Consider the following 22,249-nt stretch of genomic DNA (forward strand, 5'->3'; position numbering starts at 1 on the left):
AGAGTTTCTGACGTGTGTGATCCTGAATGGAGAAAACCCTAAGTTGCAGAAAAATCATTTTAAAGTTTGGATGAAATGTTTTAAAAATTTTTTAGTCATACCTTAGCTAAAACTGCCCACCCCATATTTCAGTTCTTCCTCAATGCTCTGCAGCTCTTTTAGCTCCTCTGCTACTTTGCCTTGCAGTTTTTTTCTATATTCTGTACTGTAGTCTCCACTTTCACGATTCATTGCTCATCGATGATCTGCAGCATCTGCTCAGTGAAGACTCAGGTGTAAAGCCCAACCTACTGAGGATGTGAAGCCTTGCCACATTCCTATCACTAAACACTGCTGCAGCTTCCAAAGCAGAAATCTTGACTACCAAACTGGAAGCAGTTTTTGGACAACTCCTCCAAATAAGAGCACTGAAACTTTCATTTGGGTTCTGTGTTTTGCCACACAGACATTTTCTAGCAGTTCTGGTTAAGCCAATGCTCTTAACAGTTGGTTTAATGGCCACTGCAACTTCATAAGGAAGGTCATTTTTATGGCTGTAAGTTTCCCCCTTTCTTTTATTTTCAGAAATTTGCACCATTCATTAGAACACAGGCCTTGTTGAGGTGTTGTGTCTGTCAACAAGTAATGAAACCAAATGGCCCATACTGCCTTCCTCATATAGACTTGCAGGCTGTCAATTCTCTTCTTAGTTAGTCTATTTTTAGCTCCCAGTGGCTTCCCATCCACTAGTAGCTTGCCTTTATTGTCTGCAACAAGTCTTCCGAGTCATCTGTCCATCCTCTTCTGAATATGGTCTAAGCACTCCAGTTTTTCAGTATTGCAGTTTTTTCCGTAGGGCTGACTTTCAACTACATTCTTGAAAGCACTCAAGTCTCCATCCCCTGAACACTGAGTGTATCTTACTACATACTTTCGTAAAAACCTATGGAAAATGAGTTTCATACCAGCAGCTTCCATCCCACCACAGGAGCCTACGTAATTCCTGCTACAAATGGCTTTTGAGCTTCTTGTCACTATTTCTTTACCTGCATCATTATATTTATTGTGCAAGGAACACGCAGAAGAATATTTAGACATCACCTGTAAGTCTACTACTTTTCCAGGGTCAACACTGATGACTGCTGAAACTCCATCCAGTGAAGTATGCACCCTCTTCATCCAGTAACTGCCACAAGGAACTGCTATGTGTTTTGATATTAGTTGCATAACAATTGTCTTGAATTGCCACTTGCCCTTAGACTGCCATTTTCATGCTATCTTCAATTACTGCACTGAAGACAGTAGTGTTCACCGCAGTAAATTTTAGGGGAGAACCAGGCATGTTCATAATACCACATAAAAGGTTTCCCCCTCTCTTCCAATCCCTATACATCTTAGTCCATAAGCAAATTTCATATTGGCTTCATACATTCTATTACTGGCCATCAATGTCTTGATTGGAGTGTCAGCATCACAGTTTTGACATAAAATGTGCAGTGTGCAAAGAAAACCTTCTCTCTCTCTCTCTCTCTCTCTCTCTCTCTCTCTCTCTCTCTCTCTCCCCATCATCCCCAAATTCACATTTCTCCACAAAAAAAAGCACTTGCTGGCTGTCATAAGTGCCTCAGCTACCATTTTCAGGGCCACAATCCCGAAGCCTGTATTTCTGTCATGATTTATTGCTTCTGACAAAATATCTTTCCAAAGTTTTATTTTCGATGCACTTGGAGAAAAGCTAATGACTGAATCTGCACGCCCGATCCTAACCTCAGCATCAGTTTTTCACTTTATATTGGAAATATATTCTTCAAATACTTTACTAGGCCGAGGCATTGCAAAAAATGATCAATATATTCAACCTTGCACAAAGAATGACACAATAAATCCAACTTCAATCAAATTCCACTTAACAGCACAAAACTTGTTTACAAAGCTCAACAGCCTTCTATACAACACTGCTGTGTTGTGTACAAAAAATCACAGACTTCCAAAGCTATATTTTCCAGGTTCACAGGCCAAATCAAGCAAGAAAATTTTTCCTCCACTGTGTACCTAAAAAGATGGGCATATGGCGCATTACACTGTTTACGGTTTTAATTTTTATTACACCATTTGTATTTCGAATTTCAAAGAAAAAATTTGGGATAACAATCTCAAATAAGCAAATAAAAAAATTGTGATTTTTTCATGATTTCTGCCACTGTCTCCCCTTAAATACATGTCATATCATCATCACCATCATCACAACACAAGTTCTCACTTATCTAGTTATCCAGCTAGCTGTGCCTATTCATACAGGGGGGGGGGGGGGGGGAGACATTCGCAAATTCCTTCACTGTTTCTGTTGTTAACCTATGGAACAAGCTGCCCTACTCTATGTATGCAAGTCAACGCCCTGTTGCCTTTAAGATAAAGCTGAAACAGTTCCTTGTCTCATCTTGATAATATTTCCCCAAAAACTAATGTATATACCCAGTTTTCCCCTTTGTCTAATAGCGAAACCAACACTCCTAACATCTCCCAGCTACACTTCTTTCTCTTATCCTTTATCTATGAGTCACACCACTTCCTTTCCCCTTATATTCATTAACTGTATGTTATGAAGTTTCTCTTTCTCTCCCTCTTGAACCTCTTTCTCTCATACCCATTGCTGCTACCACTCATAATTAAAAAGCTCCCTTCCCATAATTATCTATTTATTATTGTACTTAACAAGTACTACTATAAACTGTGTTTTTTATCTGTTCTACTGTCATTTTTTATTTCTATATGTAATGTAACATGGTTATCATAGTATGTATAATGTAAAATATGTAGAACATCTTTTTATGTGTAAGAGAGGCTCTAATGGTCCTAATCTTGCCAGGTTAAATAAATCAATAAACAAATATAAATAAATTTTTAAAAAAATCATCAGTTAGCAACTGTGCAGAAGTTGTGCTGCTTGGTGTAACTAGTATCGAAGTAACCTCCATAAGCAATAAAATACGGTTATCCTAATCAATCAATCATTAACATTATTTATACCTTACCATTAGGAGGGGAGCATGCACCATCCTTATCTTCCAATGGGCATGAAGAACCATTATCTTGTTTCTTCTTCCTTTTCCTTTCTACATGACCATGACAGTTCTCACATTCATCATCATCACTATCAGAGGAGCTTTCACCAAACTGTCTTGGTTTCTCATACTGGCAACAACCTGCAAAAAATGTAACTTGCCGTCATGAAACATAATCACTAGTATCAACACTGAATAGAAATTAACTTGGATGTGAGAGGTATAAAAACACCATGACAAATAAAACAGTGTACACAAATAAAACAGTGTAACCATAAAAGAATGACAGTATTTACTATTATCAGAGAATTTTTATTTTTCACTTTCGAAGTGGCTTAGAAAGGAGTGAAGAGTACAAATTCCATACAATATGGATGTAGAGAGCAGGGTTAGCACTGCATTCCTCATATAGTGCAGCCATGAGAAATAGGACCCACGTTTTGTGTTTTATGCCAAGCACACACCAGGTTAAATCAAAAGGTTAAATCAGTTTATCTTTGACCACCAACCCAGTGTTGTAAATACTGAATAATAAAATTAATGTATGTGTGTGTGGTATTTTCTGTGTGAAAGATTACTATAAATGTAAAACTGACTCATCCCATATCATAGCAAGAGATTGAAATCATGATCCATGGAATATGCAAATAACAAACTGCATTCCGGAATGGAATTTTCACTCTGCAGCAGAGACTGCACTGGCAGACAAACTGTGTGCCAGACTGAGAATTGAACTCGAAACCTTTGCCTTTCGTGGGCATTTATGTAATTTCCATTGATGGAATACAGTAAACACTTTTAAATATTAGCCAAAACTTAACTGCTTCATATTTTGTACTGTCCTCAATGCTCTTCAATATGAATAGAATTAATATACACAATCAACCAATAAATGCAACACAATTCTGAGTGTGCATTTTCCAAGTATCTTGCTAATAAACCAAAGTCTGTCACTCTTGTTACATATGGCTGAACCTATGAGACTATTCCATTTCATGTCCCTGCATGTTGTCACACCCAGATATTTGTATAAGTCATCTAATTCTCTATAGTCAAAAGATACTACTTTTCTGGGTTTTGTGGAGTTCATAATTTCACATTTCTGAACATTTAAAACAAGTTGTCAATCTCTGCAAAGAGATCCTATAAAGATCTCACTAATATTTGTGCAGCTTTTTAAAGACAGAACTTAATTACAGACAAATGTATCATCTGCAAAAGCCTGAGGTTAGTATTGATGCTGACTGCTAGGTTATTAATATACAATATGAACAAGAAGCATCCTAACACACTTCCCCTGGGGCACACCTGAAATTGTTTTTACTTCTGTCGATGATTTTCCATCCAAGATAATATGCTGCATCTTTCCTACCATGAATGCCTCCAAATTTTGTTTGATGGTCCACATAATCACATTTTTGTTAATAATTACACTCTTATCAATACTCACTGGTGAGGTACCGAGTAAAATGATTTTCAGAAGTAAGAGAGAGGGAAAAGAAAGAAAGAAAGAAAGAAAATACTGCATCCACTGACTGCCTTGATCCACGCATTTCAGAAAATCTTGTGAGAAAAGTGCAAGTTGGGTTTTGCAAGACTGATGTTTTTGGAATCCATGCTAGCAAGCATGTAAATCATTCTGTTCAAGATATCTTATTCTGTCTAAGCTCAGTATATGCTCTATGATTCTACAATGGTAGGTCAATAAATAAATGTCAGTTTACTCTATGCCATGTTTAAATTACGCATGCACTTTTCACCAGAAGACAGCCGCTTATGTATGCTCGTTGTAGATGTTGCAGGACACCATGTGACAGCCAGTGTAAGATGGTGGGTACGCAGCACGAGTGAACACAAGCAGAACACTATGAATTCGTGTTTTTTGTGGGCCAGAGGACTGTCCACAGAATAGTGCATCCCAAAATTCAACATCTGTATGGCAACACATGTTTGTCATAGATTAATGTCTTGAGCTGTATCCATAAGTTTAATGAGGGAAGGCAAAGCATGGATTCCGGAAACAGCGATTGTGAGAGACCCAATTCGCTTTATTTGTTCATGAGACCCAGAAAATATTAGATACAGGCTCCCAGGTAGATGCCATTTTCCTTGACTTCCGGAAGGCGTTCGATACAGTTCCGCACTGTCGCCTGATAAACAAAGTAAGAGCCTACGGAATATCAGACCAGCTGTGTGACTGGATTGAAGAGCTTTTAGCAAACAGAACACAGCATGTTGTTATCAATGGAGAGACGTCTACAGATGTTAAAGTAACCTCTGGTGTGTCACAGGGGAGTGTTATGGGACCACTGCTTTTCACAATATATATAAATGACCTAGTAGATGGTGTCGGAAGTTCCATGCGGCTTTTCGCAGATGATGCTGTAGTATACAGAGAAGTTGCAGCATTAGAAAATTGCAGTGAAATGCAGGAAGATCTGCAGCGGATAGGCACTTGGTGCAGGGAGTGGCAATTGACCCTTAACATAGGCAAATGTAATGTACTGCGAATATATAGAAAGAAGGGTCATTTATTGTATGATTATATGATAGCAGAACAAATACTGGTAGCAGTTACTTCTGTAAAATATCTGGGAGTATGTGTATGGAACGATTTGAAGTGGAATGATCATATAAAATTAACTGTTGGTAAGGTGGGTGCCAGGTTGAGATTCATTGGGAGAGTCCTTAGAAAATGTAGTCCACCAACAAAGGTGGTGGCTTACAAAACACTCGTTCGACCTATACCTTGAGTATTGCTCATCAGTGTGGGATCCGTACTAGATCGGGTTGACGGAGGAGATAGAGAAGATCCAAAGAAGAGGGGCGCGTTCCGTCACAGGGTTATTTGGTAAGCGTGATAGCGTTACGGAGATGTTTAGCAAACTCAAGTGGCAGACTCTGCAAGAGAGCATCACGGTGTAGCTTGCTGTCCAGGTTTCGAGAGGGTGTGTTTCTGGATGAGGTATCGAATATGTTGCTTCCCCCTACTTATCCCTCCCGAGGAGATCACAAATGTAAAATTAGAAAGATTCGAGCACGCACAGAGGCTTTCTGGCAGTCGTTCTTCCCATGAACCATACGCGACTGGAACAGGAAAGGGAGGTAATGAGAGTGGCATGTAAAATGCCCTCCGCCACATACCGTTGGGTGGTTTGCGGAGTATAAATGTAGATGTAGATGTAGAAGGTTTACGAGCATCCTGGTCGTCTTGTGGTGAAGGCAACTGAAATCACAGAGCAATGTGCAGAACAGATCATTCATAACATAGTTTTTGAGAACATTTCTCATGGTGAAATATTGGTCTGGCTAAAAGGACTTTGAAAATGGATTACAAACAATCTCGACCACAATAAACCATTTATTTTGTGGAGCCATAACAGCTGCTCCACTCACCACCACCATGGTATTAAGGCTGTGAGAATGGTCATACACTGACCCAAACAAGTAACCATTGAAAAAAAAGGCTTTAATGTGGTTGAGACTGTTATCCATTTATAAAGTCATTCATAATTACTGTAGTGTGACGATCGACAACACAACACTTGCTGTAGGCTGTTCACATGGAACTATGAGGGTAATCCCAAAAGTAAGGTCTCCTATTTATTTATAAGTACACAGACCTGTTTATTTCTATAATGGTTTACATCAGTTTACAGCTTGAACTTTTCGCTTTTTGTTGACATAATCACCATATCTGTTGATGCATTTTTGTAGACGCTGTGGCAGTTTTTGTACGCCCATGTCATAACAGCACACTGCCATGCTGTTCAGAAAGTTCTGAACTTCTTCTATCATCTCGTTGTCAGAGCTGAATCGCTTTCCGGCCAAATGTTCTTTTAACCTAGGGAACAAGTGATAGTCACCAAGTGCCAAGTCAGGACTATAGGGTGGGTGGGTGATTGTGTTCCACTGAGACTGTTGCAGGAGAGCAATGGTTTGCCGAGCGATGTGTGGGCGAGCGTTGTCTTTGAGAATGTGTACGCCCTTGCTCAACATTCCTCTTCTCCAGTTCTGAATTGCCCATTTAGTTTTTTCAGAGTCTCACAGTACCTGTCAACATTAATTGTGGTCCCAGCGATTCAACTCCAATAACGAGGTGAAAGAAGAGGTTCATAACTTTCTGAACAGCATGGCGGCAAGCTGGTATGTAGAAATAAACAGGTCTCTGTAGTTATAAAAAAATAGGAGACCTTACTTTTGGGATTACCCTCGTACTTCCTACATCACGCATGAGAAGTTTAGGTTTCATAGAGTTTATGCACATTGGATGCCATGCATATTGACTAAGGAACATAAAATGAACAGAATATGTCTGTCTTTGCAGCACACATTCAGTACTCTAAAGGAGGAGACGACTTCATGGCATGAATTGTTACAAGGGATGATTTTTTTATATATATATATATATATATATATATATATATATATATATATCTAAAAAGAAAGATGATGAAACTTACCAAACAAAAGCGCTGGCAGGTCGATAGACACACAAACATACACACAAAATTCTAGCTTTCGCAACCAATGGTTGCCTCGTCAGGAAAGAGGGAAGGAGAAGGAAAGACAAAAGGATATGGGTTTTAAGGGAGAGGGTAAGGAGTCATTCCAATCCCGGGAGCGGAAAGACTTACCTTAGGGGGAAAAAAGGACAGGTATACACTCGCACACACACACATATCCATCCACACATACACCAATGTATGTGTGGATGGATATGTAGATATGTGTGTGTGTGCGAGTGTATACCTGTCCTTTTTTCCCCCTAAGGTAAGTCTTTCCGCTCCCGGGATTGGAATGACTCCTTACCCTCTCCCTTAAAACCCATATCCTTTTGTCTTTCCTTCTCCTTCCCTCTTTCCTGACGAGGCAACCATTGGTTGCGAAAGCTAGAATTTTGTGTGTATGTTTGTGTGTCTATCGACCTGCCAGCGCTTTTGTTTGGTAAGTTTCATCATCTTTCTTTTTAGATATATTTTTCCCACGTGGAATGTTTCCCTCTATTATATATATATATATATATATATATATATATATATATATATATCCCACGTGGAATGTTTCCTTCCATTATATATATATATATATATATATATATAATTTTTTTTTTTTTTAAGGGCACAAAACTGCAACAGTCATAAGCACCCATTCTGTGGTTTAGTGAAGGGTAAAAAACTGAAATTTAAATCCGCAGCAATGTAAGCAAAACTCAAGAAGTAGGGAAACTAAAAACTGAAGGAAATTTTAGAAAACTGCTATTGAAGGGGGGTTGTTTTCCCCAAAAAGAGCTTCAAATGACTAATGTCATCTCATTAACACTGATTAACTCAAGGACACAATCGGCTGACCACGTGTCAGCTGTTAAAAGGGAAGAGAGATCAGATGACAGCTGTAAACGGGTGCGTAGCAGATTAAAATAGGGGCACTGAAGTAAAAGGTGTCTCGCCGTCCATGGTTGAGAGCAGTGGGGACAATGCGGGGGAGGATCACCACTTAAAAGATGTCAATGGCTAAGAAGACAGTGCCCAATCCGGAGTTAAAATTACCTCCTCCTGATGATGAGGCCGGGAGGAAGAGGTCCAAGCACACAGAATGTGTGTGCCATAAAGGACAACATAAAACGTTCTGTAGATCGGCAAAGGGAACCATGCAAACAGTGGGCTGAGCAAGAGAGACTGCAGCCTTTGCTGCTATAAAGGCTGCCTCATTTCCACGGATACCAACATGCCATGGGATCCAGAGGTATGCCACAGAGATGCCTCCAACAGGTATCATATGCCCTCTCCAGATCGAAAAATATTGCTACCATTTGGGGTTTCCTGAGAAAATTGTTCATGATATAAGTTGAGAGAGCAACAAGATGGTCAACTGTGGAATGATGCTTTCGGAAACCGCATTGGGCAGGTGTTAAAAGGTTTTGGAATCCAGCCACCAGCATAAATGGCAATTTAAAATACACTCCAAAACCTTACATACACTACTCGTGAGAAAGATAGGGTGATAGCTAGAGGGGAGACATTTGTCCTTTCCAGGTTTCGGAACAAGAATGACAATAGTGTCCCGCCATGTTCTGGAAAAGGTACTGTCAGTCCAAAATTGATTATAAAGGCAAAGGAGGTAACTCAGACCACAGTATGATAAATGCAGCAACATTTGGTCATGGATGCCATCCAGTCCTGCGGCAGAAGAGCAAGAGGAAGAAAGTGTATGTTGAAGTTCCTGCAGAGAAAAAACGGTATTACAGCTTTCATGATTTTGAGAGGAGAAAGCAAGAGGTCACACTTCTGCTGCTCGTTTCTTCGGGAGAAAGGCTGGTGGGTAATTTGAAGAGGTTGAAATCTCAGTAAAGTGTTGACCCAATGGGGTAGAAATTGTGACAGGGTCCACTAAAGTATCTTGTGCAACAGTTAACATAGAGATCAGGGAGAAACTAGACTTGCCAGATAACCGTTGAATTCAACTCCAAACTACAGGTGAAGGAGTGAAGGTGTTAAAGGAGCTGGTAAATAAGTTCCAGGTTGACTTCCTGCTATCATGTATGATGTGACGGCAGCACGCATGTAACTGCTTACAGTGGATATAGTTGGCTAACATAGGATGATGGCGGAAAATGCAAACGGCATGTCTCTGTTCACGTACTGAGTCACAGCACCCCTCGTTCCACCAAGGAACTGGGAGGTGCCGGGGCAAAGGGGAGGTATGAGGTACTGAACATTCCACAGCTGTGAGAGTAACTTCTATAATATGAGTGACCTGATCGTCGATGCTAGGAAACTGACAGTCATCAAATCTTGCTAGAGAGGAGAAAAATGTCCAATCAGCTTGGGGAAACTGCCAGCATCTTGGGCGCATAGATGGCAGTTGTGACTGTAATGGAAGGATACAGAAAATGGTCACTTGAGTGTGTACCAGCAAGAGCAAACCATTGAAAACGCCAAGCTAGCTGAACAGTAATGACTGAAAGGTCCAAATGAGAGTAGGTTGATGTGGAGGTAGACAAAAATGTAGGTTCCCCAGTGCTGAGGCAAACAAGATCCACTTGGTGGAAGAGGTCAATCAATAGGGAGCCTCTCGGACAAGGACAAGGAGATCCGCAAAGCGGGTAATGGGCATTAAAGTCCCCAACCAGCATATACGGGGATGAGAGGTGATGAAGGTGACTGGCTCTTGCCATTGATGTGGATGATGGAATGTATGTGGTACTAACAGAGAAGGTGTATCCAGAAAGGGAAAGACGTACAGCGACAGCCTGGAAGGAACTGCGTAAGGGGATCGGGTGATAATGGATAGTATCATGGAGAAGAATCGTAAGTGCCCCATTTGGCGGAGCACCATCAACAGAGGGGAGATCAAACCAGACTGACTGGAAATGAGGGAAGACAAAGCAATCATTGGGCATAGCTTTGTTTCCTGAAGACAGATGATTGGGGAGTATGATCATGAGAGGATCGACAACTCATCCTGATTGGAGCAAATTCTGTGGACATTCCAATGGACAATTGACATAGGGTGGACAGAAAAGGGAAAAATCTCACCACGGTTGCCATCAATTCAACGACTGCCGAGAGCCAGCAGCTGACGGTGAGGAACGGCTTTCAGCCAGAGGCCGAAGATCCTGATCCATAGGCTGTTCGGGGGCAGCTCCTGCAGCCAGTGATCGGCTGGTTGATCGGCCATCAGCAGTGTGTCTCGGCGACACGGAAGATGGCTGAGGGTGGCTACCACTGGGTGATGCTGTAGAAGAAACACGCCGTGGTGGAGGAGGAGAGGAACTTTGTTTCTTATGAGCCTTCTTGGAAGCAGGACGTTGAGATGAGGGAGGAACCGATGGTTGTGAGGTCTGGGTATGTAAAAATTCTTAAGAAGTAGGCTCTTTTTTTGGAAGTCCGGGCATCCGATTTTGGGGACCATGATTTAGCAGGAGCCGATGAAGGTTGAGCCTTAGAGTGAGCAGGTGATAGTGGTGAGGTTGAACGGGTGATCTTTGGGTTGGCCGATCTGACGACCGTGGCACTAAAGGTAAGATCGCAAGTCTGTGTGGCTACCTCCTTAGTAGGTCGAGGAGAGGCGAGGACAGTGCTATATTTACCCGCTGGGAGCACAGTGGGCTTTCTACTGGTGAATACCTTATGAGCAGCAAAGATAGACACCTTTTCCCTCATTTGGATTTTCTGAATAATTCCTTCAGCTTTAAAAATAGGGCAATCTCTAGAGGAAGCAGCGTGGTCATCCGTACAGTTGCTGCATCGAGGGGATGGAAGTGGACAATCACCCTCAAGGGTATCCCTGCCACAGGTAATGCATTTGGCCTTATTGGAACATGACTGGCTGGTGTGATTAAACCGCTGACACCAACAGCAACACGTAGGGTTGGGGGTGTAAGGGTGAAACTGAAATTATCTCATATCCCACTTTAATGTTCAATGGAAGTTGAATTCTGTCAAACGTCAAGAAGAGAGTGTGGGTCTGTACCACTTCCTTTTCAACCCTTTTCATGACTCGATGTACAGCCATTACTACCTGATCAGCTGATCAACGCTTCAGTGGTGCAGTAACGGCAACAGCTAAAAAGTGTATGCCAAGAGGATACCGAAAATAATATGTTCCAGGATGGAACAATGAAAGTGAAACACTGTACCAACATTTCCAGCAAAGTGGTGGCCCAGAGATAGCTACGAAACTATTGTCCAGCTTGGACATGTCTCGGAGGCAGAAATGGGCAGAAACAGTCGAAAATATGGACTTTACCCACTCGAGCAGGAAAGTATGGAGTCTTCTGAGAAAACTGGGAGGAAGTGCACCAGCATGCAGAAAAAATTCCGAAGTAACACCAGACCAAATTGCTTCCCACAGCATTACTACCTCAAGAGTGCCTCCCGACAAGAAACATACAAGACATATCAGACGACAGCTTCGTGACCTGAAAAAGGAGGCATCTCCCTCATCTGAGTATACCCATTCCTTCACAGTTTCAGACATTGACTATGGACTGAAGGACCTCAGACCTCTTAGGCACCTGGATTTGATGGTATCCATCCAGAATTCCTGATTCATATGGGAGGAAAAGCTAAGAAATGGCTGGCAGAATTCTTCACTGACATCCTGCTGACTGATAATATCTGTTCTGAAACCTGGCAAACCCAGCAACATGGTAGATAGCTATCACCCCATTGCCCTACTTGGCTGCTGCTACAAGCTTTTTGAAAGGCTATCCTAGAGAGGCGTAGCTGCTGCGACAAAGTATTGTCTCTCACATCGTTCAGAGAGTCAGGATACCAAATGAAGCAGAAAACACCTGTGGGCGTTCGTTGATCTAACTGCCGCCTTCGACACTGTGTAGAGGGAAGGCCTTATCTACAAATTTTTCCACATAATACCCTGCAGAAGAATGGCTCGACTGATTAGCAGCATGCTAAGCAATCAGGAGTTTCAGGTTATCACTGGAAGCAACATAAGTAAGGAGAAATAGCTGAACAACGGTTTGCCTCAAGGATCAGTTCTCTCACCATTACTGTTCAACCTATATCTATCTGATCTACCTGACAGTTCGTCCAGAAAATACTGCTATGCTGATGACCTGGCTCTAGCCATAAAACACCAGGAAATGAAGACAACAGAAGAGATTCTAACCAATGATCTGTCTGCATTAGATAATTACTTCAAAATCTGGAGACTCCAACACAGCGTGAGTAAAACAGAAGTGTGTTGCTTCCATCTAAATAATCGGTTGGCGAACGTAAAAACTGGAAGTAAGTTTCAGAGGCAGAATTCTTCGTCATAATTGAAACCCAAAATATCTTGGTGTCATCCTGGATCATACACTATGCTTCAAACACCTTCTTAACTTAGCTCAAAAGTTGAGGACTCGAAACAACATCCTCCATAAGCTATGCGGAACTACCTGGGGATCTTCAGCAATCACCCTGCGATCTTCAGCTCTGGGCTTGGTGTACTCAAGTGCTGAGTATTTGTACACCTGTTTGGACGAACAGGTCATCATACAAGGTTTGTTGATAACCACCTGAATATGATAATGCGCATAATATCTGGCGCAATCATATCTACTCCAGTTTTATTGGCTTCCACTGTTAACCGGTATAATGCCTCCTGATCTACGCAGATGTACTGCCCCTTATGAGAGAATTCCACAAGATCTCCAGGAATTCTAACCTACCCATGCATAGCGACCTGCCACTTTTAAATCTTAAGAGACTGAAATCACCCCATCCAACTCTGTTTGATGCTGCTGACATGGTTGCTAAGGATTTCAAACTTCTTGAAAAATGGAAAGGTCAGTGGGAAGCAGTGACAGATGTGCACCTACATAACATCTTCTCAGGTGATAAACTTCCAAGTGGATTCAACTTACCACATAAGACCTGGACTACTCTCAACAGAATACGTAACGGCCATGGCCAAGGCAGGGATGCTCTCTTTAAGTGGAAGAAGCCACCTGATCCAGCCTGTGACTGTGGGGCACCATACCAGACTATTCACCACATTGTCAGTGAATGTAGGATTCAAGCCTATCACGGCACCAAAGAGGACTTCCTGCTACCAACTCCAGATGCAGTGCACTGGATTGAAGGACCTGGATATTGAGTTGTAAAGACACACTTAAGTTTTCTTGTGTGTCAATATGTACATATGTATTTGTAATTTAATTTCATGATATGGTCTGTATTAGCCGTATGTGAAATAAAATAAATAAATAAATAAGCTGATCAGACAGGTAATTTTGAATGTCCTCACTGAATAATTCGTCAAGTAATCTTGTATAAACCACCCCGTGCAATGAATTTAAAGTAAGGTGCGCTTCCACCTGGACAGGGAAGGTGTGTAGCAGTGTAGTTCGAAGCAATTTATGTGCCCAAAGGGTCTGTTTCTAGCAACAAGGTGCCATTTCATAACTGGGAACAAGACTTTAGAGGACCTGCAATTGCGTCGATGCCTTTCTGGATAATGAAAGTCTTGATCTTCATCAGACCCGAGAAGCAAACTACGAACTTTGGCACTGATGGAAGAATTGGTCCATGGCTGACAGTCACCTAGCTTTTTCTTGTGTGCAGAAGTTGTAGAAGTGGAAGAAATCAGTGCAGAAGTATCCCCCCATGATTACCAGCATCTCCGATGGCGCGCTCCTTCCTAGTGGGAGGCCTCTCTGAGGGCACTCCAGGCCGCCTCAGATGACTGTAACACCTCAGGTCACACCCTCCCAAAAAACAGACAGAGGGACCATTCAGCACGTTCGGAAGGTACCAGCTCAGGTAATCACCTCTCCCTGAGTCTGGTCTTTGCCAGGGGGGTATGTATGTGTCCTACTTTTATACCCGAGGTGGAGACCTACGCATTACCCCCATCACCAGCTATGCGTGGGGAAATGTGTGTCGGCCTTCAGACATGCACAGGAAGGACAGAAAAAGAAAGAAAGGGAGAAACAAAGAAAAAGAAAAGAAGAGAAGAATACTCAAATGCCGCAGTGGAGAAGAAGGCAAAGAGAAGAACCAAGGAAAAGAGAAGGACAAGGTGAGGGCAAAGACTTTTCATTATAGAGATAAATAAGAGAAACCACGTCTTACATTCACAAGTGTCCATCTCCAGACGTAGGCACAAAAACATACTCCCCAAGAGAGGGAAGGGATGGGGGGGAGGATCGAGGACAAGGAGGGATGTGGATAGGGAGAAGGTATGCATCCTGGAAAGGAAAGAGCTCGCACTAGCTCGGGGTCCCCATGCTTGCCACACACATATTCACAAAAGAGTTGTGGGACCCTGGGGGGAGGGAGGGGGGGGGCTGCAAAGAATGAGTCTTGGGTTCATCACTTTCTAGCCGAAACCAAATGATTGTCTGTGGAATGGAAACTCCCCCCCCCCCCCCCCCCCCCCCCCCCCCGTTATAACTGTAAAAGACCACAGCCAGAGGGGTGAAGATGAGTAAAAGAGCAGGTCAGTTGAGGATCGAGCTGAGGTGCCAAGCTCAGTCAGTCACAGGCCGATCTGGGCAGAGGAGGCAACAGAGTATTTTGCCAACCCCTCAATGAGCTAATAAGATTAAGTGGCCTTCCCTTAAAGAGAGTGGTAAGAGCCCCCTTCATGAAATAAAATGTAAAACTAAGTCAGTCACTGGAAATGTCTCCTAACACCAGGGATAGCTGGGCGACTAGATTGTGACAGTCCAGCAAAATGTGAGCCACCATCAAACGGGAGCCACGATGACAGTGGGGTGGGTCCTAGCTATGGAAGAGATGAGCATGAGTCAGCCAAGTATTGATGATACAGAGCTCGGAAAGAACAGTAAAGTCCTTGCGGGAGGCCGGCCTGTAGGACCTCCACAGATTTGTAATCTCCTTTATCACCCGTAGTTTATTTGGTGAAATCAGAGTGAGCCATTCCATTAGTCCATGCACTTAAAACTTGATGGCATAATACCAAATGGAGGTCTATTTCTGGAATACTGATCTGAAGAGCTGGTTACTGGTCTCCAGTTTGGCCAGGCTATCAGTGGCCTGGGGCCAAAATGATGGTCACTGAGCATCCATAATGTTCAAGGGCATGCAGGGAATCCTGGATAGCAATGACCAAGGGATGGCAAGGGTAGCAGTGATTGAGAGCTTGCAAACTGCTCAAGGAGTCACTGCAGATGAGAAGGGACCCACCAGGACAGGAACGGATATGCCCAAGAGCACAAGAAATGACTACCAACTCTGCAGTGAAAACACTACAGCCATCCGGCAAGCAGAACAGTTCAGTATGTCCCACATTAGTATAAGCAAAGCGTACATGACCAGCCACCATCGAGGCATCAGTGTAGACTACTTCTGAATCCTGGGATGTGCCAAGGATGGAGAAAAATTGGTGGCGGAGGGCCATGGGATTAACCGAGTCTTTCAGATCTTGTGATAGGTGAACAAAAGCTACGGCCGAGGGATGTACAACACAGCTGTACAGGTGGGGGAGGAAACAATTGAATTTCAGAGAGGACAGACCGGATGCAGATTGTGATCATAATCCCCGATCAGGGTCGCTTTTGCACAAGATGTATCACTGTGTTTGGAAAGAGGAGACGGTAGTTTGGATGATTAGGGGAGCTGCAAACGTGGGTAGCAATAATTGACAAGCTGTTGTTGGTGCCTGATCTGCAATGGAGGGATACAAGCCACCACGAGTTAGCTGTTCACAAAGTTCGTTCGAAAGGCTCCTGACGCAAGTTGAAGCCTGCAGCGGTATACTGGATGCAGTATCCCACAATACTGAGGGTGATGCTGAACCGTATGCCAGATTCCCATAATCAAGGAAGTATTGTCTCATGGCTTTGTAAAGCTGTGCAGAAGGGTAGTGCGATCTGTGCCCCCGCTGGTGTTAATCGGGCAGCAAAGTTTATTAAGATTCAGCCAGCACTTCCACTTAGACCAGCTAAGATGGGGAACCCACGTCAATCAAGAATCAAAGACCAGTCCTAAAAAGCGATAAGTCTCCACCACACTGAGTAGTTGGTTGTTGAGGTAATGTTCTGGCTGTGCCTGATGCGAGTCTTGGAGACAGAAAATAGAAAGCCACGGGTGAGGGCTCATGCCTGCACCTATCGTTTGGCATCTTGCAGTCAACATTCAGCAAGACCCACACTAGAGGAGCAATAGTAGAGGAAAAAGTCATCAGCATACAAGGAGGGTGATACTGAGGACCTCACAGCTACTGCTAGACTACTGATGGGTACTAGAAAGAGAGGGACACGATGAAGACAGCTGGTCACATGGCACACTCCATGTAAACCAGATTATCAATAGTAGAACAGCCTTGGTGAAAACCAACCTGGGATGGAGCCAGAAGACCTCGAGACTCAAGAAGCCAACACAGCTGCCAGCTCACCATGCAATCAAGCAACTACAGAGAACACTGGTGAGACTTATTGGATGATAACTGTCCATATTAGAGGACGCTTACCAGTATTCAAGAGGCAAAAGTGTAATTGTGCCAGTAAATTTTTGAGTTCTTCATCACAGCCAATGGCATGGTTCCATCCCACAAAGGTTATGGGTGTTGAAATCCCCCAGGATGAGGAAAGGTGGAAGGGGAGGGGGGGGGGGGGGCTGAGAAACCAATGCGAACAGTATGTTCTGAGACACTTCACCACCGGGAGGGAGGTAAACACTGCAAATGGTAATATCCTGAAATGCTCTTTCTCAAACAGCCACAGCCTCCTAAGATGTATTAAGAGGCACAAGTTCACTATATAGAGTGTCTAGAACATATGTGCAAACTCTGCCCGACACCCCATCATAGTCATTCTTGTAATATCCCCGGTATCCATGAAGAGCTGGGTTCTGCACTGCTGGAAACCAAGTCTCTTGAAGGGCATTGCAAAAGGCAGGTGAAGGGCTTACAGGATGTCACAGCTCGGCCAGGTGGTGCAAAAAACCACAATTCCACTGGAGAATAATGTTGTTGATGTACAGGAAGGCTATGAAGGGACCAAAGGGACAGGTTACATGTTAGGATTACATGCTGCCATTGGTTGATGGGTTATGGCGTCAATATACATAGGTTCCGAGTTCCATTGTGTGGTGCAAATTGGGACTTCAGGGGCTGCCGGAATCTCCACCTCAGCCATGGCCACGGGAATGTAACAGGGAGGAACTGATGGCATGGGAGTCACTGGGATATCCTTCTTCTTGGAGAACTTTTTCTTGTCTTTCCTCTGCTCAGAGGATTTCAATGACTGCGAGGGCTTCTCTGAATCAGTTTCAGGTAAAGATGATGATCACAAAGCTCTATGACCAGCAGCCTTTGACTCCTTAGCCTCTGGCTGGTGTCCAGTTGTAGATCGGCAGAAACCTTGGAAGAAAGTGGCTTGAGGGACCCCTTCCTGGCGGAAGAAGATCGAGAAAGCTGATTTGTCTCTGGCTGGGAGGTGGGGAGCAATGTTCCTGGTGGGTGGAAAGCCACTGATCCCAAACTAGCTGTGGGAGAAGCAGCAAGATGGAAGACCCCAACAATCACAGGGGCAGGCGTGGTTGAGTGGTCCTGAGGGCCCACAGTAGGAGGTGCAACGGGCACGAGTACCATTGCTAAAGGGAGTGAAGATGTCTTAGCTGTAGCATATGGCATTGTTTGACATGCTGGTGGGAAGCCGTTCTTACTTCTTTTTAGCCTCTTGGTAACTGAGTTTGTCCAGAGTCTTTTATTCTTGTATTTTCTTTCCTCTCTGGAAAACAGGGCAATATGCTGAGCAGAGAGAATGGTGCTTTTCACAGTTGACACAGATGGGGCAGGGGGGGGAGGGGAAGGGGGCAGGTGCACAGGGAGGGCTTGCATGCAGCTCTTGTCCATAATCTCTGCAGATGGAGCTAGCACTGTGACATGAAGAAATGTCTTCAAATTTCAACCTTGACTCTTCAGGTAATAACTCACCCTCAAATGTCAAGATGAAGGCACCGGTAGCAACCCTATTGTCCCTTGGCCCCCTATGTATGCAACAGACAAAGTGTACACCCCATCACTCCAAGCTGGCACATAGCTCGCCATCAGATTTTAAGAGCAGGTCTCTGTGGAAAATGATGCCCTGAACTAAACTTAGACTGTTATGGAGAATGGCAGTAACGTCACCTGGCTTGTTACAAGTGAGCAGTGCCTGTGACTAGGCAGGGGATGCCGTTTTAACCAACATTGACCCACTTTTCACTTTAGAGATGGCTGCCACTTCCCCAAACTTGTCTTCTAAGTCCTCCACAAAGAACAATGGCTTTGTGGCCAAGAAGGAATCACCGTCAGCCCCTGTACAAACCAAGTACTGCAGTGAGCATTGCTCTGCTTGCTGCTTAGCCCTGTGTTCCTCCCATGGTGTAGCCAGGGAAGGGAACATTTTAGGGGTGTACCTCTCTGCACTGAAAGAGGACTGTCCTTTCATACAGGCTGCTGGTGCCGAGGCCACCAGCAGGAGATAGCTTCGTCTGCTTGATTTGTGATTGATATGCCGCTGTGCTACCCACTCCAAATGGGGGCTCTCACCATGGGCACCACCCTAACCCAGCAACAGCTACCTGGCCAGTAACCCTTTGCTGATAGTCTCATGTTCCAGTCAAAATGGGCACATACTCCCTGGCATATATGGGGAGTTATCTGCCCAGGCACCAACAATGAGGTCCCTGCATAGTCAGGGGTACCACCATGTAGGTATTTGACTACCTCACACACATCAGAATGGCTACTGTGCTGGGTTTTGAGTGTATTGTCGTATTAAAGCAAAGAGTGCACAGATCGAAAGGCACAAACGTGGAGCATTCACCACATTGGGCAATCTTCCCTGCGCAATCCGCACTTACGGAGAATTTTGAAAATTGGTGCCACGTCAAACCCAACAATGAGGAACATGTATTTGTTTAGTGAAAAGTTGTAGAATATGCTGGAAGTGGAAATTTGAGGCCATTCATAAACCAGGCCCAAGAAGGGATGGCATCATGAAAACCATCCACTGGAGAGACAGAAGGAGAAAGGGATAGTGGAAGTAGTATAAGCTTGCAGCACAGAGAGGAAGAAATGCTTCACAGGCTGGGGCCCTGTGGTGGACAAGGACAAACTCACAAAAGAGTTGTGAGCTTCCTGGGGGGGGGGGGGGGGGGGGGGGGGGGGGGGGGGGGGAGGGGGGGGCAGGGAGGGGGGGAACAGGGTGGTGGGGGGGGAGGGGGGAGGAAGAATAGTGAAGAAAGCAGTACACAATCTGGATGGGGAAAGAGTAGTGTGGACAGAAGAGCGAAGGGAAAAGGAAGGGCAAAGGAGAGTTTTCTGTCAACATAACTCCATCCCCATCTTTGTACACTGCCTTCCACCATCAGTCTTGCCCTCCCCCCCCACCCCATGATAGATTCCCCCCCCCCCCTTTTTATTCCCCCCTCTCCCCCCCCCCCCACCTTCTTTCTACAGCCCTTCCACCCTCAACACTCTGTACTCCCTTCATCTTGTGGTGCAGCTGCTGAGTCATCTTTGAAAAACCTGCCTCATTCCCAATGCATTCTTCTTGTATCCTTCCCTACTCCCTTCTCATCTTGATCAACCTAGGGAACTGCTTTCAATAATCAATCATCATCAATAATCAGAGTCTCCCTGCTCACAGGAGTGTGTGTTTGGGTGTCTGTGTGGTTGTGTGTGTTAATGTGTGTATTTTTACTAGAAGAATAGCAAGGGCTCGACAGCTGATGTGAATTCAGTTTTGTGTTACGTGTTTCTATGCTCCACACAGCCATCCGCTATAGGTGTGTGGTTGGCTTTTCCTTATTTTGCGTTCTGATTTATGATATTTATGGTTAAAATCTGTATATAACCTGACACTAATTATATCAGGCCATGGAGTCTGTGAATGTCAGTGCTGTTCGAGATTTCCTCATACAATAAAGGCAAGTTCATCTGTGATAGCTGTGCAAGGGCTGTTCAAAAAGTAAGCTGACTTTTTAAATTGTACGGGCTTTTTTGTTATGTTGGTACACATGTCCTGAATGTATGTTCACATTTTCAAGAGTGCAGCATACTTCATTTGTTTCTGACAAATAAAAAAGTTGTTTTAGTGTGCATGATGATTTTCGATTATTATAAAAAATGGAGCAAAGAATTTGCATCAAATATTGTGTGAAAAATGGAATCAAGTGCTCTTGAAATGTTGACGGTGGCATATGGTGAGTCTGCTCTACGTAAAAAAATGGTACAAGCTCTTGCAAGATGGCCGAGAAGATGCCAATGACAAATCTCGCTCCGGACGCCCCAGCACATCAACGACAGATGATAATGTCAAAGCTGTGAAGAAAAGTGCTTTAGAAAATCGTTGATTATTGTACAAGAAGTTGCTGAGGATGTTGGCATATCGGTCAGCTTGTGTCGTGCAATTTTTTCAGGTGTTTTGGGCATGAGATGTGTGTCAGTGAAGTTTGTTCCAAAACTTCTCAATTTTGATCAGAACTCTTGAATGACATCAATGATGATCCTGATTTGCTCAAAAGGGTCATAACTGGTGATGAAACATGGGTTTACAGTTATGATGTCGAAAACAAAGCCCAGTCATCCCAATGGAAGCATCCCGGAGAGCCAAGACCGAAAAATGCCGCCAAGTTTGATCACATGTCAAAGGTTTGCACACTGATTTTCTCAATTACCATGGCGTACTGCATTATGAACTTTTGCCTCAAGGTCATATGGTCAACAAGGAGTATTACCTTGACATTATGCACCGTTTGCGAGAAGCAATACACAAAAAGCGTCAGGAATTGTGGAAAAACAATTCATGGCTTTTGCTTCACGACAATGCACCTGCTCATTCATCATTGTTTGTGAGAAATTTTTTGGGCAAAAACAACACAACAATCATGCCTCAGCCACCATATTCACTGGATTTGGCCCCCTATGACTTTCCTGTTCCCAAAACTGAAGAGAACTATGAAAGGAGGAAGGCTTTCAGTGATTGTGGAACTAAAAACTGCACTGCTGGAAGTACTCAAGGCTGTACCAAAAAGTGCTACAAAAGTATTTTGAGGATTGGGAAAAGTGTTAATATTGGTGAATAAAAAAACATTTTTTCATAAAAATATAAAGTCACCTTACTTTTTGAACACACCTCGTACACACACCCACCAATGAGCCAAAACATAATCACTATTGTGAAGTAAAGATGAATAGGGAATCATTCTAGCAGCGATATGGGCAGTAAATGGAGAAATCCACTGACATAAGCAACTTTAACAAAGAGCAGATTGTTACAGTTCAGCTCCTGAAAATGAGCATCTGGAAACAGCAATCCTTGTTTGCTGTTCACTTATGCTACTGTCACGAGTACCTATGGATAGTGGTTGGAGGACAGTGAAACCAAGAGCAGGTGACAACATGCCGGGCATCGACACCTCATCATAGAATGCGGCAGTCAGAGGCTTGTCTATTCTGTGAAGCAGAATAGATGATGATATATGGCAGTTCTGATGAGAGAGTACAATGATGGTGCAAACTCAAGGGTTTCTGAGCACACCATTCAACACATATTGCTGGAAAGGAGGCTCTGCAGAAGCCGATCCTCTATGTTTTCTCACACTGATACAACAACATTGTAAATTATGATTGCTACAGCTACGGATAATTGAGATTGCACTGAGGATCAATGGAAACATGTTGCCTGGTCAGATGAATTGCATTTTTTGTTACAATAGGTTGATGGGGTCAGCATTATGTTATGG

General features: G+C 43.5%; 1 protein-coding gene across 1 annotated transcript in view; it reads right to left on the reverse strand.

Moving 5' to 3' along the window:
• Positions 1-22,249, reverse strand: part of LOC124798049 (E3 ubiquitin-protein ligase PPP1R11) — a 79,797-nt gene that overhangs the window by 26,923 nt on the left and 30,625 nt on the right. The window contains exon 3 of the mRNA XM_047261274.1: positions 3,012-3,182. Coding sequence (XP_047117230.1) covers positions 3,012-3,182 — 171 coding nt within the window. The remainder of the gene's footprint in view (positions 1-3,011; positions 3,183-22,249) is intronic.

The sequence above is a fragment of the Schistocerca piceifrons genome, chromosome 5, assembly GCF_021461385.2.
Source record: "Schistocerca piceifrons isolate TAMUIC-IGC-003096 chromosome 5, iqSchPice1.1, whole genome shotgun sequence".
Lineage (NCBI taxonomy): Eukaryota > Metazoa > Arthropoda > Insecta > Orthoptera > Acrididae > Schistocerca > Schistocerca piceifrons.